We start from the raw sequence: 26,274 nt of genomic DNA on the forward strand, positions 1-26,274 counted from the left end.
TAGGATTTAGAAAAATAAAAATGAATATATCATTCATAAGAGAAATTTGTGCATATTTTAAACATATTTTAAACACAAAATAATGAATTTATAACCTTTTAAATAATTTTAAATATTTATGGTGTAAATTCAAACAAAAATAAATGAAATAAGGAGTCATTTTAAACAAATTAAATGTATAAGGAGTAATTTCAAATAAAAATAAATGTATAAGGATCGATTTAAAACAAAATCATATATATAGAGATATTTAAAACTTAGTTAAATGTATATGGAGCTTTATGTCTATTATTAATTAATTTTATATATTTAATTTTGTGTTTTTATCATATATTTTTTTATTAATATTTTTTACTTATCATAAATTTATAATAAAGAACCATATTGATAAAATAAAGTTAAAAAATTAATTAATTTTATCATATTTTTCTTCATTTTAATGAGAAAAAATATTGGACTCCATTTATAAAATTAAAAAATATATAGATAATATTAAAAAAATAAAAAATTTATTTAAAAAATATATATTCTGTAAATTAATTCATGACATTTTGAATTTGAGATCTATAATTTTTAGGTTAGAATTGTCTTAATAAAGGTAAAACTCATTCATTTATTGACATATTTGGTGGTTGTTTTTATTAATTCATTGACATAATTTGTTTTTCAAAGTAAATTGTATTTATTGACAAGTTAGTTAAAAGAAGGACCTATGAGTTTTTTAAGTCTTTACCCGGATTTTGAGTAAATATTTGTATGAATTAATTTTAAATTTATTTTTTTAGAATTTAATAATCATTCTATTTTAAATAGATAAGATCAAGATATAAGAAAAAAAAATAATAGTATTTTGGCACGTTAGATGGATAAAATAGTAATGGGATAAATGGGAAAAAAAAATATTGAGTTTTAGGTAAAATTCCAAACAAAAAAACCAATATCAAACAAGCTCTTGAAGTGATGTACCGAGCTTGTACAATAACTAAACAAAAGATACAAACAAAATACCCAAAGAAAGATGCTTGCAATGATAGGATCAAACCATTGTAGCATCTTCTTCTTCTTTCCTTTTTCATGTACTTGTATAATAACTAAACAAAAGATACAGCCTCAGTTCCATGCATCGATCAAGAATAAATATGAACTGTAAAATCTAAACATAAACAAAATATCCAAAAAAAAGATGCTTGCAATGCTCGATTAAAACCATTATAGCATCTTCTTCTTCTTCTTCTTTCCTTTTTCATTCTCAGATCCAAGGTTCAGAAATTGGATCCAATTTTCATTGAAAAACTTTCAACACAAATAAAACTTTAAGCTCAAGTTGTATTTAAAAAAAAAAGAATTACATTTTCAGATATGATGGGTCAGCTAGAGAAAACCAGGGCAGTCTCATAAATGGGTCCTGGACTCAATCTTTTACTTAACAATAGATGATACATCAGTATGTTTTCAAATGTTGTGTGTTGGTGTGACAAACGAGATGCAATGTCGATTTATAGGATGTTTGTACTTCCAAGTTCGAGTTCTTGTAAGACTATAACATACAATTTGTTGGTTTGATTTGAATTGAAAGTAAATCGAGGATTAATAAAATCCATTGGCTATACAATCTATAACCAGACCAAATTTAAGGGATTAATAAAATCCATTGGTTAAACTCTCCGATTTTGACAGCCTTGAACCAGACATATAAGAGGAGGATGAGTTCAATGTTGGTAATATATCATTTGGTATATTATTTGTCTAACCATTTGCAACCTAGGAATCAGACTGCAAATTAATAGTTTTTTCTTCAATGCCTTATTTGCAGATGAAGAGCAATGAGATACACATCTATCATGAACAATTGACCTAACTAGAATAGCAACTTCTTTTCATGTTGATTAATATATGGAAAACCATTTTGAAATATTAAGATTGAGCACAGACAATCAATTAAAACACAAATCAATCAAGATTCAAACTCAAATCCAGGTTATATTCAATTTCTTGTATAAAAATTGTACAAACCAGAAGAAGTTGAGTCATTTAGCACCATAAACCCTAACAAAACCCCTAAGAAGCTGAATTACATGACAAAACCAGAGAGATTGATTACCTCTGGATTGATCGTGAAATCAGACTTCGTCTTCGTTGAGGAGCATGTTAGGAATTCCCTTAACGACTGGAAACCGTCTACCTGTTTCAGGGCAGATTAGGGTCCCTTCCTCGAGATGAAATTGGAGAAGAGCGCGATGGAGGCGGCGAAGGAAGTCTTCAGAGTCGAGCATCGACGGTTCTACTTCCTCCGGCAACTCAGCATAGCCCATAGTCCGAGCAGCATCAACGAGTGGCCTCCACTCAATCTTGTAGAACATGTTTCGAAGAAAATCCGGATTGAAGTCTACCTCCTTTTCCATTACTTTCTCCGCTTCGATCTTCAGAGGGAATCCGTTGGTTACCCCCTTTATGTTCGATGATAGCATGTTGTGAGTTAGTAGCCTCATCTTTCTGCAATGCAACTGAGATTCCTAACAATAAGAAGTGAAAATAGATAATAATGAGATTCCTCAGTTTCGTCTAACCTTATATCAGATTAACAATAAACATAACTGAGGAAAAGGAACATGGAGATGAAAATCATATCATTTGAACTGATCTACGACTTCAATAGAGAAACTATGACCTAACTATTACATAATAAACAAAGAATAGAATCTGATTTTCAAACTGCAGCAGCAACATACCAATTAATGAAGATAACAGTTCTAAATGATCTGATCCAAGGAGATGCTAAACATAAAGGAAGCCACCACATCAATGAATATCACTGATACATAGTGTATTAAATTGCAAATTAAATTGCAGATGATGAATGTTTAAAACAAAATCGAATTAATCTAAGAAGTAGCCTTATAGATTCATATAGAACAGTGAAAACGTGAAGATGCAGAATTACATGAAAGAACCTTTTTTAATGAAGAAGACTCTTCCGCCGCGCCGCGCTTGGATTCTATAACCTAGAAAGAGGAAGAGAGGGGAAATTCTTTTTTACCGATTTTTCAAACCATTTTTTCAATTATACCCTCATTTCATTTTTATTCTTAAAATATTTAATTTTTTCTGATACTAAATCTTCCATTATTTTATTTTATAAATATAAATATATATTATTAAAATTAACAATACATATATTAAATAAAATATATTATATAATATTAAATTAAAATATAATACATAAATATTAAAATAACAAATATATATATATATTATTTTACTTAATTTTATAAATATAATATATAAAATTCAAATTCAAATTAAACATTATAAATTAAATAATTCAAATAAATATTATAAACTAAATAAAATATATATAAATATTAAAATAACACATATATATTTTATTTAATTTTATAAATATAATATATATAATTAAAACTAACTGTACTAAATTAAATATTTTAAATTTTAAATGAATATTATAAATTTAAATAAATTTAAATAAAATAAAATAAACATAAATCTTAAAATATTTAGAGTGTGCTACCACCTTACAAAAAAATTTATAAATGTGTCTATAAAAAATTTATAAAATCAAATAAATTTAAAAATATTTATAATATTTACATTATTTTAATATTATTTAATATATTTATTATTTTAATATTAATATAATATATTTTAATATATAATATTAAAATTTTATTTAATATATTTTATTTTAGTATATAATATTTTATTTGAATTTATAATATTTATTTGAATTATTTAATTTAGAAAATTTAATTTTAATTATACATATTATATTTATAAAATTAGTAACAATAAAATAGATGTGTTATTTTAATATTTATATAATATAATATATTTTATTTTAATATATAATATAAAAGGTTTATATAATATATTTTATTTTAATCTATGCTATTTTATTATTTTATTTTAGTTTATAATATTTTTTTAAATAATTTTATTTATAATATTTAATTTTAATTATATATATTATATTTATAAAATTAAATAAAAATATAATATATTTGTTTTTATTATTTATATAATATAATATATTTTATTTTAATATATAGTATTAAAAGTTTATGTAATTTATTTTATTTTAGTATATAATATTTTATTTGAATTTATAATATTTATTTGAATTTTTTAATTTATATGTTTAATTTTAATTATATATTATATTTATAAAATTAAGTACAATATAATATACGTGTTATTTTAATATTTATGTAATATATTTTTTTTAATATTTGTATAATATATTTTATTTAATATATGTATTATTTATTTTAATTATATATATTTATATTTATAAAATAAAGTAATTAATAAGTTTAATTTGAAAGATATGTAATTAATAAATTAATAATTTAGACAGAGTGATTTGAGTATTTTATAGAATTAGAATGAAAAGAAAATATAATTGAAAAAATATTTTAAAATATGGGTTTATAATGAAAGATATAAGACATATATATTATAATAAAAAAATATATTATTAACCCAATCATTCTATTTTTATTTAAATTAATATTTTTTAATATAATTTAATAATTTTACTATCAAATAAATATTACAAAATAAACTTAAATTATTATTTTTAATTAGATTAATAATTAAAATATATATTATTTATAATAATTAAAATTAATAAAAAATAATTATTATTTTATTAATAAAATTAAAATTTCTAATTTATTTATAATATATTTTATATAAAATAATTATTTAAATATTTAGTAAATAAATATCAATCAATTCATATAAATACTATTTTAAAATAAAATATTTTAAAATCTTTTAATAATTTTAATAAGATTAATAATTCTAAACATATATACAATTTTATTTATAATGTATTAAAATATATAATAATTTTTAAAATGTTATGAGCTTATTAAATAAGAAAAAATCATCAGAATAAAATTGTATAAATTTATTTAAATAAATTCATAATATTATATTTCAATATTATATTATAAATAAATAATTTATAACTATTAATCACTATCATACAATATTTTATTTTAAATTTTTATTATTTAAATGATTCGATTTATATTTATTTAGTAAATATTTAAATAATTATCCTAAATAAAATTTATTATAAATAAATTTTTATATAGATTATAATTTTTAATTTTATTAAAAAATTAAAATTATTATTATAAATAATTTATTTGAAATTATTATTAATTTTAATAATTATAAATAAAATATATAATTAAAAAAATAAAAGTATTATTATCAAATTATTTTTTAATTAAATAATTAAATAATTAAATGTATATTATAAAAAATAATTATATTTAATATAATATTTCAAATAAATATGTGTATTGAACATTTAAGTTTTTAGTAATTATGTTATTTAAATTTTAAAAATAATTATGTATTTTAAATTATTTAATTTAAAAGTGTAAATAGATTAAAAGAATTATTTAAAAAATTATATTACAAAAATATATACATTTATAATATATTTAAATAATAATTATTTTAATTAAGTTTATTTGTTAATGTGTATTAATAGGAGAATATATATATTTATTGTATATTTTAAATAGTTATTAATTGAATTTAGATTATTAGATGTTTTTTATATGAACCTTTCTCAAAAATTAACAGGTTTAAAATTTATTTTTTCAGTTCATTTTTTCTTAAATTAAAATAATTTACTATTTTAATTCAGGTATTATATTTTTATTTTTTTTACTGTTTAACATTTTTATTAATATTATAACTTATTATTAAATACATTATAAATTTAATCAGTTATATATTTATTTATTTAAATTATTATTTTATAAAATATAATAAATATTCGCTCAATCATTTTTATTCTAATTTGAAATTAACCGTATTCATAATTTGAAAAAATGTAGTCTATATTAATATAAGATAACTCTTTATTAATATAAGATAACTCTTTAGATGGATATCTAGAATAAAAAAATTTAAAAATATATTTCTATTAATGTTTAAACTTTCATTTATATTTTTATTATTATTATTTTATTAGTTTTAATATTATACATATTTATATTATTTTTAAAAATTGTTATAAATAAATAAAAATAAAATTTTAACATCACTCCCTAATATTTTTAAGGGCTAATATTACAATTTGAATTTGAATCCTCTCTGTATTAACAGAACCAAATTATCCTCCAAATTATCCTGTTTTCGAGAAGGTATTTGTGTATTATACTCCAAATTATCCTGTTTTCTGGATGGTATTTGTGTCCCTTATTATCTCACCACAATTTGAATACTATAAACACAATTAAATATATAAAATTATTAATATATTTTTTTATTTATTATAATTTATAAGAGTGATAAGTTTATTTTTTTATAATAATATAAAATTTTAAAATTTTATAATATATATTATATTAATTTTTTTCATATAATTTTATTGTATAATTTTTTTATTTTTTAAATATTTTATAAACAGTCTAAAACTGGGACATAAATAATATTAAAAAAATTCTCAAATAAAAACAAAACTAAAGTATTTTTAAAAACTTTTTAATTCTATTTAAAAAATGAGGCACAAATAAGAGTGATGTAAAGATTATGTAATTGGTGTTTTGATTAAAACAATTATATATATATATATATATATATATATATATATATATATATATATATATATATATATATATTATATAGGAGTTTCATTATATACTTAAATTAACAAAATTAATTTATATTAAAAAATTACTTAGTTAATAAAATTAATTAGTTAGTGTGAACTAACTAATTAATTGTTTATTATTTTCTATCATATTTTGTTAATTTTTTAAATTTAATTAATAATTGACAATTTATATTATAATTTGCACTTTGATAATTAATATTTTATTTGGCAGAAAAAACATTAATAAGCTAATTCAAATATTAACCCCATTTTGGACTTCGAATTTCTGTTCCAATCTCTTCAATGGAGCACTTGCAAACTTTCTCTTTATCTTTCGCTATCTTTATTTAATCATTCTCATAAGTATTAGAATAAGATCAAATTCATTTATCTGTTTACCTCTTTCTTATTCATTTCTTTTAATATACTCACATTTTCATTCTCCTCTCTAAAATATCTAATTTCTCACCCTAAATCTATTAATTAACCTATTAATTAGATATTTATCTCAATAAATTTAATAATTAATTAATTTTATAAACATAATATATATAATTAAAATTAATAATACTTTATTAAATAATTAAAATAAAATTTAAATATTATATATTAAAATAAAATACATTATATAAATATTAAAATAAAATATATTAAATAAATATGAACATATTTTATCTTTATTTAATTTTATAAATATAATATGATTATTAAAATTAAACATATTAAATTAAATAATTCAAATAAATATTATATATTAAAATAAAATATATTACATTAATGAAAATAAATCAAATAAAACTTTATTTTATCTTTATATATGTTATTTTATTCTTACATTAAAGAAAATAAATCAAATAAAACTTTATTTTATTCTTACAATTTTATTTTATCTCTATACATTTTATATAATATATTTATTTGAATTATTTATTTTTATCTTTACTTAATTTTATAAATATATTATATTTTATTTTATTATAATATTCATTTTAGGAGTGAGTACATAATTCAATTTTATTATACAACTTAATTTATTTTAATGTTTATATAATGTATATTTATTTAAATTATTTAGTTTCATCTTATATTATTTAAAATAATCTCATAATTTAATTCATTAATTAAAATATTAAAAATACTATTTTTTATTTTATATTTTTATACATTATATATTAATATCAAATTATTTGTTATTTATAATCTAAATAAACAAAAATTAGAAATAACCCATTAGAAACACTAGATATACAATGTCTATGTTTATACACTGTTATACATTAATTCTTTACTAATTATATTTTTTGTTCTGATTTTAATATTTCAATTAGAATGACTATAAAATAATTAAACATAATAAGGTGACACTTCATATAAGTCAAAAACACCAAATAACTAATGAACTAAAGAGAAAATTGTGTGGGAAACATGCTTATAATCTCAATGTTATTAAGATTATTAAATTTATGGTTGACATGAGTTTTAAATCTAAGGAAGAGATGTTAAAATGACAATAATCAAATACAATTGTGAGAATGAGGTGGCTTTAAGGTTAAGTATCTATAAACACAATAGAATTAAAGTCATATCCATTAAAGGAAAGTGTTTTGATAATTGTTTGTCAATAAAAATAAGACCAATTCGATGTCTTGGATTGGATGGTAAAGACTTCTCAACCAGAGCATATTTATTGTAAAAATAACAAAAATGTTGGAACTCCTCAATTCATCGCCTTAAAGTATGAGAAAATGATTAAGATAGATTGGGTTAGTTCAATCATGTTTGTTCAGACACAGTTTGAATCCACTCATGCAACACCATCTGTATACAATAGATCCGTCGATTACATTGAAAGTTCTAATCAAAGACTGGAGTTACCAAATCAAAGACTGTAAATCTTGTTCAAATAGTAAATCTTGTCGGTGAAATAATTAACTGAATCAATGAAAGTTTGAAGAGATTCTAGGTGGGAGACTAGGTTAACAAATAAGAGAAATAGTCAATTACCAAATAAGAATGTTTAACTTGTTTTGGAGGCATCTTTAATCATCATAGGCAAATTGAAATGATTAGTTTTAGGATAAATGCATGCAATTGCTCAAATCTTTAAAATAAACTCTGATATCAGATAGATGTTATAAATTATATAACACCTTTTTTTCATTAAACTCAAACATATATATTAACCCTCTCACTGGTGCTCATTTTATTGTCAATGGTGGGCTTATTCTCTTCAACTTGGACACCTTTTCCTTGGAATTCCTCTTCTTCCTCCCTTATTCTCAAAGCTTCCTTCTCTTCATTTTCCATAATTTTATCTTTCAAGAAACGAACTACGCCCCCAAGCGCTGTCTCGGGCTGCTCACTCTTCAACAATTGCTCGGCAATTTCGGCCGGGGTTGCCATTGCCATCTCCAACACAGACTTGACATCGTCGAATAGAGCATGTTCAGTCAATCCCAAGTAATTCTTAGCTAGAGTTTGGAATCCACAAAATGTGCAATAAGACATGTGAACATGCAAGTCCATTCGGCCCGGTCTTAATAGAGCTAGATCCAACCGATCTTTGTGGTTTGTGGTAAAGATAATGATCCGCTCGTCCCCACAACTAGACCATAGCCCGTCGATAAAATTTAGAATGCCAGACAATGTTACCTGAAATTAAAAAAATAATACCATTTTTTAAGTTTTTTTTTAAGACAATAACCATTTTTTTTGTTTTGTTTTCTGTAATAATTCCTCAATACTATTTTTGTAAATTTACTATAATGAGACGCAATAACTATATATAACCCAATGTAGTAACCCAACTTAAATTAAAATGTAATTTTAAGTGAAAATTAAGTCTAGGATTCTGCTACATACAAGGCTTTTAAGACTGTAATTTATTAAGCCATTAAGCAACTTGTGAGGACTACCCTATAACCTGGAGTTGGGGTGTCCAAGTGAAAAATAAAAATTATTATTATTTTTTTTAATTTAGCAGTTTTATTTTGTATTATTTTATTTATTTATTTATTATTTTTATTTTATTTTTTTAAGAAAGGAGAACTAGCATGAAAAGTTATATTGTATTATATAAAATAAATATAATAATTTTGTATAATTTTTAACAAAAACAACATAATTTAGATAATAATTTATCACACAGTGAACCTAAGAATCCAACCGTTCAACTTAGGTCTACAAATGAGTCAAGCCGAGCTCAAGATAACTTTAACTCGACTCGATTAAATACTTATTAGCTCGACTCGAGTTCGAACGAGTTTACAAATTTGAGCTCGAGCTCGACTCAACAATTACCTACAAGTTCGGTTCGACTCAAAAAACTTAACATAAAATTAAATTTTCAAATATTTATTTTAAATTTTAGATTTTAATATTAAAATAAATTATTTATTATCCGGCTCGAAAAAGCTCGACAAGTAATCGAGCAAGTATTATATAAGTTCGAATATTAAATGAGCTCGACTCGAACTTGGTCAAAGTCAAACTCAAATCGAGTTTTGACCGAGCAGCTCGCGAACAACTCGACTCATTTGCAGCCTTAGTTCCACTAATTTATTTTTATTTTAGGTTCCCTAGAAACGTCCTATAGAACGGTGCTAGGACCTTAACCTCTATGTTACGTTTTAAATGAGAATTGAATTTAGTAAACAAAGTATACGAGTGACTGAGGAGACTGACTTGGTTGGTCTTGTGATTATTGTGTTGCTGCTTAACTATGTTAATGGTGTGAGGCTGACGAGTGGACTGAAGCGCCTTGATGATTCGCTGATCGGTTTTCCTATCCTCAAGATCAAGACTACAATCGATATCTTCCACAACAAGAATCGACTGATTCGCTGTCGAAATCAACAGCCTCCTTAAATCCCCGTTATCACGAATAGCAGTCAGCTCTAGATCATAGATATCAAAATTCAGGTAATTCGCAATCGCAGCAATCAAACTAGATTTTCCAGTTCCAGGAGGACCATACAGCAAGTAACCTCGCTTCCATGCCTTCCCAACCGTCCTATAAAACTCCTTCCTCTTAATAAACATATTCAGATCCTCGATTATCATCTTCTTCATATCTCCGTCCATTGCCAATGTATCAAAAGTTGCAGGATGCACAAGATTAACACCGCTCCACGAGCTATCCATGTCCGAGTATCTCCTCGCATGCTCGTTTCCGAGAGTAAAGATCTTAAGAGTCTTCCTCTGTTCCTTTAGTTTGCGCGATTCCTCTATGACGAAAGGGAAATAGGAATCGAACACCAACTGTTTGAATCTTTTATTGAACACGAGTCTATAATACCTGATACTGGATTGCGACGACGACGAGGTGGAGTATTCTCCATGGAAACTAGACGTTCGACTCGATTTCACCTCTTGAGTGACCTGTATCCATTTGAATTGTGCGCCGTTGAAATGATCAACCATCTCCTCATTCCCGGCCATTGAGGTGTGGATATTTGTATCCTTATCCGGCATTGTGACTCTGAAAGTCGAGGTGGATTGGAAGATCTTAGAACCTAAATAGATTTCAGCTGCCTTGTAGAGCTGATTGAAGCCAAATCCGTCGAGTTCTTCAACAATGAGAGTGATTTCGGAGGAGATTGACTTGTAGATCGTATTGATGCCTAATTTGAGATAATAGCGGAATTCGTCTGGGATTAGGTCACGTGAAATCGAGCGGATGAGGACGACAGTAGCAGCAACCGAGGCTGCCGTAGAAATCACTTTATGCAGAGAAGGTTGGACCTCGACGTCGGAAAACATGGTGGCTAGTCGTCGATCAGTCTGGAAAGCTGGACTTGAGTCAATGCAGAATTAAGTGAGTCTTCTTCTTCATCTTCATGTTCAAAGATGGATTATATATATTAGAGGGTTTCTGGAGTGTGGAATGAGACGAACAGATGCAAATTTTTCAATGCTTGGGTCCCAATCTATTGTATATTTGACTAACAATATTAACTTTTTGACATTGGTTAAAAAAGTTAACTTAATATCTTAACTTAACTATTATTTTTAAGAGAAATGATTAGGTGAGGGAATTTGGTGAGGGAATGATGTGGCTTAATCTTATTCGTTGAAAAAATCAAATAATTTCTCTCTTTTCTCTCTTTCCTCCCACTTTTACATTTTCCAACCAATTAAGGTAATGCCACGTCATTCCCTCACCAAATTCTCTCACTAAATTCTCTCACTCTATCACTCCTCTATTTTTAAATAGGAAGTGTACGGGATACGGAAAAAAATATATTGTTACAACGTCCCGCGCATATATTAAATTTAGTGTTGAATTTAAAATATAAAGTGTTATTAGTGTAATTGGTTAAAGAGTTGTACTTATTTTGTTATTTTGTTAGTGAAACATATCTATAGTATTTTTATTTTTAACCATTTTAAGTTTGTGGGCGGGTCAACCCAGAATCTATGTATTTTTATTTTTAATCGTTTTAAGTTTGTGGGCGGGTCAACCCAGAATCTATGTATTTTTATTTTTAACCGTTTTAAGTTTGTGGGCGGATCAACCTAAAATCCGACTCAAATATCTTCTCGACCGACAATTCAGACACTTTCAAAATTAAGCATTATATATATATATATATATATATATATATATATATATATATATATATTAGATTAATAATGTAAATATATATTATTTATAATAGTTAAAATTAATAATAAATTATTTTATTTTTTTAATAGAATTAAAAATTCTAATCTATATATAAATAGATATCAATCAACTCATATAAATAATAATTTAAAATAAAATACTTTTAAATATTTTAATAAAGATTAATAATTCTAAATATATATACATATAATTTTATTTATAATATATTAAAATATTAAGAACTTATTCTAATAATAAGAAAATATTATCAACTAAAATTATTTAGATTTATTCAATTAAATTCACAATATTTTTAAAAGTGATTATAAATTTATTCAAACCCAATTTATTTTTTCATTCTCCATCTACGTTTCTAGTTCTCTTTCTCTCTTTCATCCATAGATGTTTGTTGCAATTGAAGCTCATCCGCGTAAAATACTTTATTTTCGTTGTTTCAGGCACTCTACTTTGTGTATCAACCGCCGGTTCGTTTGACCTAGTGTCTCCGACGTAAACATTGTAAAACGTCTTGGCAATCGTTTCCACAGGTCTATCTCTCTCTCTATATTCTATTCTAATATATCGCGATGTTTCTTTAGGCATTTTGATATATGTTTAATTTTGGAGGTTCCTTCTTTCTGATTGTTCATCTAGATGTAGGCATTTTGATATAGGTTTATTTTGGAGGTTCATTCTTTTCGACTGTTCATCTAGATTTAGGCTTCCAGGTTCTATTGGATATCATATTGGAGACAACCCGATCGAGCTAGATGTAATACATTTCTTTGTGCAATGTTTCTTGTTAAAACATTGATGCTTATTTTTGTTATGTACTTATGTGGAGACTGGAGAGCATTGTTTGTGTTAATGGGTGAATTTTTGTTAACGTGTATTTACGGGTCCGTGTATAAGAATTTAAAAAAATTTCGTGTTTTTTCGTGTTGAATCGTGTCGTGTATATGTTGATCCTAAATTAATTTCGTGTATAACGGTTATGTTGTGTCGACCCGTTAATAAATAATTCGTGTTTGGGCTAAAAGGGTAGACACAATAAGTTTAATGGGTCGTGTATGGGTTGACCCATAATGGGTCGTGTACCATGAAGTACACGATACGAAACACGACCCGTTACTCGAATTGTCACCCCTAATTATAATCACTTTTCAGCAACGAAACTGGTTTGAAATTGATTTTACTTCACACTCTTTTGATTTATTTTCAAATTATAAAATATTTAAATAAATATAAATATTTATTTTATCTATTTTTTTAAATATTTTTTGGTTTATAAATAATTAATTTGGGTTCAAATATGTATAATATTGATCTCAAATTATTTATTTTATTTATTTAAGCCCTCTTAATTAATTTAGGATCAAATGAATACAACTTATTCTTCAACGAATCAATCACCATTCTCAATCGACCTCTAATCTTGTGAATCACACTTTTAATATTTATAATCAATGATTAATTAGTCGACATCTTTTGACTCACACTTTTTCATATGACTCTTTATCATATTTTTACACGTCTCTTATTCATCGGTAAATCAACCACCAATCTCAATCACATTTTCAAACGCCTGTTATTCATCAAAAAACCAATCACCAATCTCAATCATAGTTTCACACGCCTCTTATTCTTCAACAAATCAATCATTAGTCTCAATCGACTTCTAATCTTGTGACCTCATGATCTTTGTCACTCACATCTTATCCCTTGACAAACCACATCTCAATCACACTTCACATGTCTCTTATCCCTAAAAAAATAAACAACCAATCTCAATCGACATTTAATTTCGTGACCTCACACTTTGGTCAATCAAATATTTTATTCATATTTTTTAATCACTCTCATTTGTTACCATCCTATTATCCCTCGGAAAATCACACTTGGTTAAAGGATTGTACTTGTTTTTGTTAGGTTGTAAGTTCGAAACACATATATAACATTTTTAATTTTATTTTTATCCATTTCAAGTTTATGGGCAGGTCAACTCATGATCCAATCCAAGTATTCATTTACTCACACACACATATATATATATATATATATATAAATTAACCATAACTTTCGACCCGACAAACCAAACAAATTTAAATTAAGCATTAAATATATAGATTAGTTTGTTAGGAATATCGCACGTTTATAAAAATTTGGTGTTGAATTTAAAATATAAAGCCTTATTACTTTAGTTGGTTAAAAAGTTGTACTTGTTTTTGTTAGGTTTCAAGTTCGAAACATATATAGCATTTTTAATTTTATTTTTATCTGTTTCAAGTTTATGGGCGGGTCAACCCACGATCCGACTGAAGTATCAATTTACTCTCATATATATATATTAATCTATATATAATGTTTAATTTGAATTTTTTTGAATTGTGAGTCGAGAGTTGTGGTTAATTTGGATATATATATATATATATATATATATATATATCCAAATTAACCACAACTCTCGACTCACAATTCAAAAAAATTCAAATTAAACATTATATATAGATTAATTTGTTATGAATGTCGACACGTTCATAAAATTTGTTGTTAGATTTAAAATATAAAATCTTATTACCTTAGTTAGTTAAAAAATTGTATTTATTTTTGTTAGGTTGCAGGTTTGTTTTGTTAAGTTGAAAGTTCGAAACATATGTATATTATTTTTAATCGTTTCAAGTTTATGGACGGGTCAACACACGATCCGTTCCAAATATCTACTTACTCTCACATATATATTCAAATTAATCACAGCTCTCCACCCGTCAATTTAATTTAAGCAAATTTAAATTAAACATTATTATATATATATACATATATATAAATTAATAATTTATTAAATTATTTATTATTTTCTAGTTTATTTGGTTATTAAAAAAAGTAATTAACTTATGACCATTTATATTATAATTTGTACTTGATAAGGATGTTTTATAAAACAAACATAATTAAAGTATAAGTAATGTCTGGTTAGGTTTGAATTATTTAAATAATCTAAATCACTCAAATATTATTTCCTCAAATATTATTTCGTTTTTATCGATCCTATCATTTAATTTATTAATCAAAATATTAAAATACTATATATTTTAAATTATTATTTATTATTTTATTATTATACATCAATAAAATAATAAATAATAATTTATATCAAAAGTCTATGCTGGAATCAAAACCATTAATCCAACACCTCAATTCATTTTCTTTTTCATTTCTAGGTAAAAAATCACATATCAAACCTTAAAATAAAACAAATCTACTAAACAATGTTAGAATAATTTCTATTAAATATTTTGAATAATGAAAAAGTCATACTAATTATAAGGAAATAAATGTGTAAAGAAAACTTCCAATTAAAAATATGAGATAACTTGGGATAATTTATTACTTTTGACTTTTTAAACTTTTTATTTATTTTTGTTTAGAAATAGAAAGGAGAATAAAATTGCACATGTTTGTTAAAATCATATAATATAATATATTTTGATTCTGAAGCAATCTCCGAACTTAATAATCATTATGCTCTGATCCCACGTGTCGGATACCTGTTGCTTCGGATTTCGGCTCGTCCACAGGTGACTATGTCTACGCCCCCCTTTCATTATTTTTATCTTCTCACTTCCATTCTCTCTCATAGCCGAGCCATGATCAACTGATCATTCATGGACTGATTCCAATAAACATTATTAGGTTATAGCAAAAGAAGGTTCGATTCTTCTTATACTTACTGAACTTGATCTTCTAATCCTTTCCTTCTAAATTTAAAACTTACTTGTCCATCACTCTTTGCATGCGCGCTTGATCAGTTTATGCTTGCTTTGTACTTTACTCTTCATTTGTTAAGATGGATAGATGGATTCCTAAGTGTACTACTTTATGATGCGAATTGATTACAGAAAACATGGGGACAGTTTCTTCTATGAAGAGAGACCAGTTTGTTAATCTTGTTTCTGGAAGGTATTGTGACAGTGGCAGTTCAAAAGGGTACTTGAGTTCCACACTTTCTCGGCTTTCTGTAGAGGGAAAACAAGGAAAGCCAGAATATCCATCTTTATTGGACCTCTGCATATACAAGACATGTGAGGTGAAACACAGATAATAAGTTTATAAATGGAAATTTTTTCTCAGTTCTTTATAACCTGCGTCATTAATTTTCTCATTTTCTGCAACAGGACATTGAAAGATACAGTACTTTTGATATACTTCCAAGGGACGTTAGTCAGTTGATCTTCAATGAATTGGTGTGTTCACAACGTTTAACAGATGCTTCTATTGATGCATTTCGAGATTGTGCTCTACAGGTAAATCCTTTGATGGGTTAGGCTTTTATAAATGTTTCTCATGGGAAATCGCGGGGAGGATTCAAGAAATTGTTTTTGTCTTTTGTTGGTAGGACTTTGATTTGTGTGAATACCCCGGGATGAATGATAGGTGGATGGATGTTATCTCATCACAGGGGACATCTTTACTTTCTGTGGATCTTTCTGGTTCTGATGTTACAGATGCAGGATTAAGCTGTCTTAAAGAATGCAGAAACCTTGAAGACTTGAATTGTAATTATTGCTACAACATTTCAAACCGTGGGCTAAAGCATCTCAGAGGTATATCCGATATTCCCATTTGTTGTATCATATTGCTGCCAAAGTGTCATTTCTTGATCTTTTTCTTTTCTTTCCTTTTTTGTTTGGTTAAAATGAATATTAATAGACTCTACTTCTCTTTATTATTTTGTTTAAGTTGTCATGGATAGGACATACTATGATGCAACACAATAATTCTTTTATATACGTCCATTTTGTTTTGTTTTGTTTTGTTTTTTCAGGTCTTTCAAACTTGGTATCTTTGAGTTTTAGAAAGAACTATCAAATCAATGTTCAAGGAATGTCGTTCTTTTCTGGTTTGTTGAACTTAATAGAATTGGATCTAGAAAGATGCCAATGGATTGATGGTGGGCTTGTTCATTTAAATGGTAAGAGGTCTTTAAATAAGAGATGTAAATCATTGTATTTTTATATGCTTGTTTCTACATCATACATACTGTTGAATCTTATTTTACTATATCCACTATATCCACCTTATTTCTTCTTTTTTGGAGGAGCCCTCTAATTGCTCAACTTACTTTTTTCTGGAAAGTCGAGTGTATCTTATTACTGACAGTAGTCCTATAGATTTTTTTTATGCTTTTGATGTGCATACAGCATTTTCCCGCAGGGTTAACAAAACTGGAATCACTCAATCTCAAATGTTGCAATTGCATAACAGATGTTGATATGAAGCCTCTCTCAGGTCATTATTGCTTTTAGCCCCCACACTGTTGCTTACCTGTTTTCTAATTGCTGAGTAACCTACATGTTTACCCAACAAGTACATGAGGAAGTGAAATAATTGGATTCATGTTGAATCTCATTCTCTACTCCAATGCTTTGATATTCTGTTAGATAATATATGAGTGCCTCATTTTTTTTTGGGAAAAATGAGTGCCTCATTGGAGATTGATGAAACAGGCTTGTGTTATTATTGTTGTTTTCTAAGTTATTTAACATTTAGAGATTGTGTGTTATAGCTCCTACAGTACTCAAAGAAACATAGAATTTACATGTAACTATTTTAGTTCCAGAATAGAGGGTTGATGAGAAGGGAGAATATTACCCTAATTCATTTAATAATCACTCTTCGGTTTGCCCACTTCTATTTATAATCGTAAAGGTTTTCCACATGTTCTCTATTTAATAACTAACTACAGATGTCCTAATCTCCCTAATAACTACTGATAAGAGCAAATAACATAATAACTTCAGGGGCTATCTTACAAATTTGTGCCCCCATCTATAAAACCTAATCCTACTCACATGGAACATCACATTACTAGGATCAACACAAGTCTTTGCTATAACAGTTCATTGCATGTTGTGCCAGGACTTACCAACTTAAAGGAGTTGCAGATTTCATTTTGTAGAGTCTCGGACATTGGCATCACTTTTTTGCAAGGTATCTAGTTTTACCTTCAAATTGCATTCTAATATATTTGATTTCTGCATATTATCTACATTGTAAGTGCTATTTTAAATGTTTCCCCTGCCCCTTCTTTTGTTTTGTCCTTTTTTTGGGAGTGCTATTGAATTAATTTTGGGAGTTTTTTTGTGGGGGAGGAACAGATACTGAGACATGTGATTTTTTTGAAATGCTAAAGTTTGTATTAATAAAGTTGTTGCAAGGGCGACTTCTAACAATAAAAACAATGTCCACACCAAGTCTTGTAAAAGTCAACCAATAATCCATCATATACACCTATAGTGTTATATTACATTTTGAAATGCACAAGTTTGTAGGATTTAGTGATTCATGTCGGAACTAACCGTATGAAAAACATTTTGCAATATTTCCATTGCAGGTCTGCACAAGCTTGTTCTATTAAACATGGAAGGTTGCTATGTGACTGCAGGATGCTTAGAATCTCTTTCAGGTTGATGTTGTCTGCTTCTTTTATTCATGGTTCCATATTTCTGGTTTTCTAAGGAGAAGACATTGTATATGGTGTTTTCCATGTAACAATAAAAGTCTGACATGATAAGAGTCTTAAGAGCTTGAATAACATTTCACCTTATATTGTTTCTTATGATTTCAATGGACTTATTAGGGTGTTATAAGTGAGAAAACTTATTGAGACACCCCTTTTATATTTGAATTTTTTTCTCACACATGCTGATTTTAGTTTTATTTTCCCCTATTTGCAGCTCTTCCGTCCTTGTCATATCTTAATCTTAGCCGTTGTGGTATATTTGATAATGGCTGTGAGAAGTTTGCAGGTAGAATGCTAACTCCATAAAAAATGGATTTTTTCCTAATATTATATTGCAACTTCAGTAAAATAGATAGATCACCTTTTAATTCTCAAAGTTATTGAAGGATGTTATCTAAAGAACTAATTTTTTCCGCTCCTATTGCTGTAGAAATGAGGAAACTGATAGCACTTAACTTGGGATTCAATAATGTCACAAATGCCTGCTTGGTTAACTTGAAAGGTATTCTTTACTTACCTATTATTAGAGTTTTATGAAATAAATTGTTAACTTTTGTTCCATTCATACCTTTGAAGGATTTATTGATTGTTGTGTATCTTGTTTGAATGTTCTGTACAAAGTGTGTTATTTCTTCAAGGTTTGTTACATGAGTGGTGTGTGACTTGTTAGGATTGATAAATAAACATTCGTATTTGATTGTTTATTCTAAAATAGACTTCTTGAAAGGATCTATTTTATTTTCTTAGAGCTTGTTTGATGTAGTTTTTTATTTTTTAAATAATCCAATGTTTTGGAAGAAAAACCCTTTATGATGAAAAAGTTAATTATTTAGGTTAAATGACTAAAATATTCTCTGTATTTAATATTTTAAAATGTTTAAAAAAAGTATTTTAGTAGATGATTTGATTGATGATGATTGATGGATAAGGGTGATACGGTAAATCAAACAAGGCCATACTCTTTTCACGTTGGATTTGGTAGCAGTAGCTTAATGTAAGCGTGTCTTGAATGAATAGAGTATATTCAGCTTGAAATGTTTCTTTGTTAATTTCCATACTTATGTTGTTGTTTCAAGCAGAATTAACAAATTTGGAGAGCTTAAACTTGGATTCATGTGCGATTAGTGATGGAGGCTTGATCAACTTAGCAGGTTGCTCATCATTGAAATTTATTTATGTCCTTCCCTTGTGCCTTCTTATTGTTTAGTTAATTTCTCTAGATCTTTAGGTGATGTTGGGTTATATTTCTTTTTATTGGTTCTTGTGAATTCATTGTTTGGTTTACTTATGCTACTTATGTTGAATCATGCCTTAGTCGTGAAGGATGACTTAGAGTTATTGTGAATTTACAGCCCGTCCCCATTAACCGCTCAATTTTTTAAATTCCATTCATCACTTGTGGCATTACTTTTAATAGGGTTGATAAATCCTAAGTTAAGCTTCAGATTATTTTTTTTGTTTAGATCAAGGTTCAAACGTCGTCTCTTAGTTTAAGGCTCTTACCATTTGAGCTATCTGTGTGGGAAACTTGAGATTTTTCCATCACGTTGAAAATGCAACTAGCCTTGTGGAGCTCTGTAAAATTTCAAAAAATCAATTTAGTTCCCCAACTTCATGACATGTCTTCTGAGTTTTGACTATTGAATTGGTGGAGTGTATTCTTATTATTAATACTTGGTTAGTCTAATCCCCAGGTCTCTACAATTTGAGATACTTGGATTTGTCTGACACTGAAGTTGGAAGCATCGGTCTCAAACATATCGCTGGTTAGACCCATGTCCCTGCCATACTTAAATTTATGTTTTTGTTGATATTCTGTCTTTGCACACAGGTTTGACGAATTTGGAAAGCATTAATTTGTCGTTCACTAACGTCACTGATACCGGCTTAGTAAACTTATCTGGGTTATCATCACTCAAGTCCCTTAATTTGGATTCCCGCCTAATTACTGATGCTGGATTACCTGCTCTTACAAGTATGGTTCGTCTCTTCCTATTATTACAACCATCTTTATAATTGTTCATCGCTTCTTGTGTGTATTTGTTGATATGCAGGCTTGACTGGATTGACTCACTTGGATCTTTTTGGAGCACACATTACAAATTCTGGAACAAAACACCTGCTTAGTATGTCTTACCCACGTTTGTTTGCATAATCAAAGTCTTTTCACTGTCAAATTTTATCTTCCCTTGTTTGATCAGGTGAAGTAATTTTTATATAACCCATGGGTGAGGTAAGTTATGAAAAAAACAGGTTATTTAGTTTTACTATAGTAAAACGAAAATAATGGTATAAATATATTTTAATTTTTCAAAAAAGGGGTATTTGGTATTTTGGTTGAGGATTAGTTGTTCATAATCTCAAATAACCCACATCAAGCTATTGGGTATTCATTCCACAGTTAGTGTGTTATCCGATGATTATTATTGATTCAGATTTTTATTTTGAGGGAAGAAAATTTAGGTCATGTTAAGAACATTATATAGTAGCCAATTGCTAAGCGAGTTTGTCTCTTTGCTTCAGATTCCACTTTGAATAACTGCATAGTCTTGTATCTCTTTGAGTTAGTGTGTTATCTGATTGATTTTTATTGATTCAGAATTTAAACAGCTAAGAAGTCTGGAATTATGTAGTGGACGGATATCAGATGCAGGTGTGAAGAACATCAAAGAACTCTCATCCTTGGCAGTGCTAAATCTTTCTCAAAACCACTGTCTGAGTAATAGATCTCTCAAGATGATTTCTGGTAATCTTTTTTGTTTGTTTTACTTTATTGTTGTTTGATTCAGTTTGCTTGTCCTTAAACAACCTAAAAAATCTTTGTAATGTTGATGCAGGGTTGACAGAATTGGTTTGTCTCAACGTTTCGAATTCTCGGATTACAAATAAGGGACTGCGGCATTTGAAGATGCTGAAGAATCTGAAATCACTGACCATGGAGTCCTGCCAAGTGTCTCCATTTGAGATGAGGAATCTTCAATCCACTCATCTCCCGAATCTGGTAATCATCCGCCCCTGAATAATAATAATAATAATAATATCAGTGCTAGCTCAAGTGAACAAGAATGGTTTCTAAGAGATCAAATGTCATTAACTTGATATGTAGTTAAAGTGGAAGTTATGACCGTGAGGTCAAAATAAAATAAATAAATAATAATAATCTCAGTGGGGCGTTTATAAATAATAGTTAGATTAAGCAGTTAGTTAGTTAAATTGTGCATACAAACATTTCCTCATATTAACTGAAAACAATTACTTTCTTCTTTTAAGGATATGTTTCTTTCTTGTATAGCTGCCAATTCTTAAATAAATTTGCGTCTATGCTTCAGATTTTATTTTGAATAATTGCAGTGTTTTACCTCTTTCCAAGTTTTCAAAATTGCTTCTATTCTTGGTTCATATTTATTTGGAGTAATTCGAAAACTTTGACAATGTTAGTTAAATATATTTTAAAGTCAATTACCCTTGAATGAATTCAGGCGACAAACAAACGCACAATTATATAAATTTGAGAAAAATTCTCTTTGATCATGTTCCACTCTTGTCGTAGCATCTTTAACAATATAGGAACATTCAAACATCATGAGATGTTCGCTCTGCACTATCTTCGATGGTTTTCATCTCTTTGCTTTTGATTATACAAGGTAAATTGAAGGTGGTTTCCCAAAAGTGTTGAAGCTCTTCTTTAATAGTTAGCTTTCATTTTGATGAGATGGATTTTACGGTATCCATCAACTTGGCGTCTAACTCTACCCTCGGCTTAGCCGAAAGCCCTTTTGCCAACATCTCATCGTCGTACTTCTTAGCCATGTCTATCAAACCCTTGTGCAACAGAGCATCAATCAAAGCATTATAGGTATGGTTATCAGGACTCGGCCCGTGTTGTTCCATTTTCTTCCACACGAGAAAAACTGGCCGAAGAAAACCCAACTTTCCGAATTTCCTCATAAGCAAGACGTAAGTATCCAATCTAGGCCTCACACCATTGACAATCATCTCATCGAACAACTTGAGGATCTGCATTGGCTTCTCAAGATAAGCAAAGAATGATTGATATGTAACCACATTGGGAGAATATCCTCTCTTGGACATTTCAACAAACAGGTTATGTGCTTCTCTGAACCTCCTGTTTTGACAAAGAAGATTTATGATTACATTGAAAGTCTCAACTGTTGGATGACAACCCAAATCAGCCATTTCGTGGAAAATTCGAACAGCAAAATCAACACCCTCTGATTGTCCAATCGCGTTAATTACAGTGTTGTAAATCACCACATCTAATTTGATCCCTTTCTTGTTCATTTTCTTGTACATTCTCACAGCTTTCCATGGCTTCCCACTTTTGGATTGAATATCCATATATATGGTATAAGAAAACAGATCTTTCTCAACTCCTCTTCTATCCATCTCTTCCCAAAGTTCTGAACATTTACTCCACCATCTCAATTTCAGCCATCCACGAAGGATCGTGTTATATATTTTCGTATTATTGAGATGATGAACATCATCTTTACCGAAACAAATCTCTGCAGCTTCAACTACATGCTTGTATTCACAGAGGGCATCGATGAGATGAGAAAAGGTGATTTCGTCTTTCAAATTGAAGTCTTGGGATCGATTGTAAGCGATAATGGCTTCTTGAACTAAATGAGCAGAGGCGTAGCGATTGAAGAGAATACGAAACGTGGTGCGATTGGGGAAAGAGAGATGGGTTTTTCTCATCTGATGAATCAAATCCCATGCGTTGTTGAATTGGAAGAACTTACAGAGAATGTCGATGATTCGGTTGTAGGTATGTGTAGTGTGATGAAAATTGGAGTCGGAATGAAGCTGCCAGTTGAAAAAGTCGAGGGCGAGTTTCCAGTCGTTGCTGTAGAGAGAAAGGGTTCGGAGGACGAGTGTGTTTTGGTCCAGATCTTGGCGGCGCAAGTTGTGGTGAGAAAATGAATCGGGCGTGGAGGAAAAACTCAAGGACCGGGAGAGATGATGAAGAATAAGTAGATTTTGCCGGCGACGAAAGATGATGGAAGGAAGAAGAAGAAGCATAATTTTGTTTCTTGCCGCCTGAAACTGAACGAAGCACTTCATTCATTCATTCACGGTGTTTCTGACTCTACTTCGCCCTTCCGCCGAGCCAGTGACTTGTTGGACCGAAATAGGGCGGCAAATAAGTCGAGCTGATTTTGAGTGTTCGGGAACTATTCGGTCAAATCTCTACTTCAGTTTGACTTTAACCAAGTGTCAAACTTGAGCCGGATCGATGAGCTCGTAAAATATTTATTCGATAAAATGTTTGAGCTTTTTGAAATAAATAATATATATTTTTGTTGTTTATTTTAATACTAAAATTTAAAATAATATTTTCTGAAACTTTAATTTTAGTTGAAATTTTTAAGTCGAGCTTATAAATAAATAATCTTCGAGTCTAATAAGGAATGACTATTTTTCACCTAAACTCGAGCTTCTTAATTCACCATCCTCCATTGGCACTTTCCCTTAGTCAAGGGCTAGTATGACGCTGACCTTCATGTATGTCAGTTTTGCAAGTTTAGTTGGTGAGCCATATGATGGACAACAATCAGGTCCTGGGTTAGGAGTGGACTGATTAGCTTAGTCTAACTCTTTCTATTGACTATTGGCGCTGCTGGATGCTGATCAATAGAACAGGAAGGTGAATAAAATATAAATTTAAATTATGATGAGCATCTATTTGAGTAATCATTTCTAAGGGGAATAAAAAATCTGAATTGGAGGGTGGTTACTTAATACCGAACTACCTTCTCTTCTCATTCTACTAAAAAATGTCGATTTTCAGACTAAATTTTGGAAAAATTACCCACTTTCTCTCTTTAAATTCAATATTTATTATTAGGATAAAATTAATACAAATTTAATTTAAAACCCACCAAAATAGCCTAATGATAAGAGTCCGCTTAATAGATTAAAATGTTACGTGTTCGATTTAATCCGTAAGCAATTTAAGTTGAAACTGAGATATAACGATGGGTGTCATGCTAATTATCGTTAATTAAAAAAAAAATCAAATTTAATTTAAACTTCTCATTGTTTTTTATAGTATATTTTGATTGAGTTTATATTTATTAAATGTTTTTAAAAGTTGATTGATATTCTTGGTAAGGTTTAATTAATTTAATTTGAATTATATATATATGTTGTTATTGATATTATGAGATTATTGATTAATAATATTTGGAATTAGATTTCAGATGAAATGTTAATAATAATATTAGTAGTAGTGCATAATTCAAGTGTCACTCTTGATTATTTTATTTCTTTAAATTATCTATTTACAAAATTAGTTTTATAAAAGGTTAGATAAAATTCATTATTAATTGAATACGAGATTTTATAGCTTTGATTCCATGGTTTTATGACTTTTTATGTTTAATTTGTTATATTTAGAGTTTGGATATGTATATTTTATATATTTATATATTTAAGAGTTTTGAAATGTTTATATTATTAGTAAATTTTTACTTATATATAATTATTCAGATTTATCATATTGTGAATATCTTGTATATGATCTTTAACTATAGAATTATTTTGTTATTGTCTTTTTTATTTTTATAAATATGTTGATTGAGTCTATTACTATACATTTATTGGATTTTTTTTTAGAGTTTCTTGATGTACTTGTTAAATTCGATTAATTGGAAGGTGTGGATTTATTTATATTATGAGATATAGGGGTGAGCATAATTTGGGTTTACTCAAATTCAATCCTAACCCAAACTCAAAATATTAATTTGGTTTGGTTAATTTGAGTTGGGTTGAGTATGGGTTATGTTGAGTATGAGTTAAGTTTAATTTGGGTTGGGTTAGGGTTACCCAAATTACCCAAATTATATAAATTTAATTTAATTCTCTATTATTAATCAAATATAAACTAATCATCTTCCAACTTTAAGTCGAACACGTTTTTGACATGTTTAACACGTTTTTCACACGTTTAACACATTTTTAACATTTTTAACAAGTTTTCACACGTTTTTACGTTTTTGGCACGTTTAACATATTTTTGACATGTTTAACACGTTTTCACACGTTTAACACGTTTTTATCACGTTTAACACGTTTTTGATATGTTTAACACGTTTTCACGTTTTTGGCATGTTTAACACGTTTTTGACATATATAATATAACACGTTAACACATTTTTGATAAGTTTAACACAGTTTTCATGCTTTTAGCACGTTTTTTTACACGTTTAACATGTTTTTATCACGTTTAACATGTTTTTGACGTGTTTAATACGTTTAACACGTTTTTGACAAGTTTAACACGTTTTTCATATTTTTGGCATGTTTAACACGTTTTTGACACATATAACACGTTTTTGATAAGTTTAACACGATTTTCACGTTTTTTGCACGTTTAACATGTTTTTGACATGTTTAACACATTTTCACACTAATAACACGTTTTTCACATGCTTAACACGATTTTCACGTTTTTTTATCACGTTTAACACATTTTTG

The 26,274-nt window shown here is 27.6% G+C and overlaps 4 protein-coding genes across 6 annotated transcripts; 1 reads left to right on the forward strand and 3 right to left on the reverse strand.

Moving 5' to 3' along the window:
* Positions 1–1,938: 1,938 nt before the first annotated feature.
* Positions 1,939–3,030, reverse strand: LOC124921269 (multifunctional methyltransferase subunit TRM112 homolog A-like). Of its 2 annotated transcripts, none has more exons than XM_047461900.1 (2): positions 2,952–3,030; positions 1,939–2,513 (listed from the first exon to the last, which is right to left on the reverse strand). In XM_047461900.1, exon 2 carries the CDS (start codon positions 2,487–2,489, stop codon positions 2,121–2,123), a length of 369 nt encoding a protein of 122 aa, XP_047317856.1. In that variant the 5' UTR covers positions 2,490–2,513; positions 2,952–3,030; the 3' UTR covers positions 1,939–2,120. The 2 variants fall into 2 exon arrangements, with proteins under 2 accessions (XP_047317856.1, XP_047317857.1); XM_047461901.1 differs by lacking the exon at positions 2,952–3,030 and adding an exon at positions 2,730–2,800.
* Positions 3,031–8,781: 5,751 nt separating this feature from the next.
* On the reverse strand, positions 8,782–11,466 carry LOC124921308 (AAA-ATPase At3g50940-like). The gene is made up of 2 exons (XM_047461944.1): positions 10,328–11,466; positions 8,782–9,295 (listed from the first exon to the last, which is right to left on the reverse strand). The coding sequence occupies exons 1-2, from the start codon at positions 11,402–11,404 to the stop codon at positions 8,810–8,812; spliced, it is 1,563 nt and encodes a 520-aa protein (XP_047317900.1). The 5' UTR covers positions 11,405–11,466; the 3' UTR covers positions 8,782–8,809.
* Positions 11,467–15,882: 4,416 nt separating this feature from the next.
* LOC124920898 (dynein regulatory complex subunit 6-like) lies at positions 15,883–22,096 on the forward strand. 2 transcript variants are annotated; one of them, XM_047461475.1, is made up of 16 exons: positions 15,884–15,957; positions 16,148–16,335; positions 16,424–16,552; positions 16,645–16,852; positions 17,074–17,220; positions 17,463–17,537; positions 18,168–18,239; positions 18,643–18,714; positions 18,986–19,057; positions 19,202–19,273; positions 19,851–19,922; positions 20,466–20,537; positions 20,603–20,746; positions 20,826–20,897; positions 21,371–21,517; positions 21,609–22,096. In XM_047461475.1, the coding sequence occupies exons 2-16, from the start codon at positions 16,153–16,155 to the stop codon at positions 21,788–21,790; spliced, it is 1,719 nt and encodes a 572-aa protein (XP_047317431.1). In that variant the 5' UTR covers positions 15,884–15,957; positions 16,148–16,152; the 3' UTR covers positions 21,791–22,096. The 2 variants fall into 2 exon arrangements, with proteins under 2 accessions (XP_047317432.1, XP_047317431.1); XM_047461476.1 differs by lacking the exon at positions 18,168–18,239 and having other exon boundaries at positions 15,883–15,957.
* Positions 22,097–22,270: 174 nt separating this feature from the next.
* LOC124921721 (pentatricopeptide repeat-containing protein At1g80550, mitochondrial-like) lies at positions 22,271–23,967 on the reverse strand. Its single transcript, XM_047462411.1, has one exon. It carries the CDS (start codon positions 23,857–23,859, stop codon positions 22,471–22,473), a length of 1,389 nt encoding a protein of 462 aa, XP_047318367.1. The 5' UTR covers positions 23,860–23,967; the 3' UTR covers positions 22,271–22,470.
* Between the last annotated feature and the right edge of the window lie 2,307 nt (positions 23,968–26,274).

The sequence above is a fragment of the Impatiens glandulifera genome, chromosome 1, assembly GCF_907164915.1.
Source record: "Impatiens glandulifera chromosome 1, dImpGla2.1, whole genome shotgun sequence".
NCBI lineage: Eukaryota > Viridiplantae > Streptophyta > Magnoliopsida > Ericales > Balsaminaceae > Impatiens > Impatiens glandulifera.

Excerpts from the sequence above, each read along its gene's own strand:
- LOC124921721 (XM_047462411.1), bottom strand. The coding sequence starts at position 23,859 with ATGAAGTGCTTCGTTCAGTTTCAGGCGGCAAGAAACAAAATTATGCTT.
- LOC124921308 (XM_047461944.1), bottom strand. The coding sequence starts at position 11,404 with ATGTTTTCCGACGTCGAGGTCCAACCTTCTCTGCATAAAGTGATTTCT. Across the intron at positions 9,296-10,327 it reads ATAATCACAAGACCAACCAA|GTAACATTGTCTGGCATTCT; the intron begins GTCAGTCTCCTC and ends TTTTAATTTCAG.
- LOC124921269 (XM_047461900.1), bottom strand. The coding sequence starts at position 2,489 with ATGAGGCTACTAACTCACAACATGCTATCATCGAACATAAAGGGGGTA.
- LOC124920898 (XM_047461475.1), top strand. The coding sequence starts at position 16,153 with ATGGGGACAGTTTCTTCTATGAAGAGAGACCAGTTTGTTAATCTTGTT. Across the intron at positions 16,553-16,644 it reads TTCGAGATTGTGCTCTACAG|GACTTTGATTTGTGTGAATA; the intron begins GTAAATCCTTTG and ends TTTTGTTGGTAG. Across the intron at positions 19,923-20,465 it reads AGGCTTGATCAACTTAGCAG|GTCTCTACAATTTGAGATAC; the intron begins GTTGCTCATCAT and ends TCTAATCCCCAG.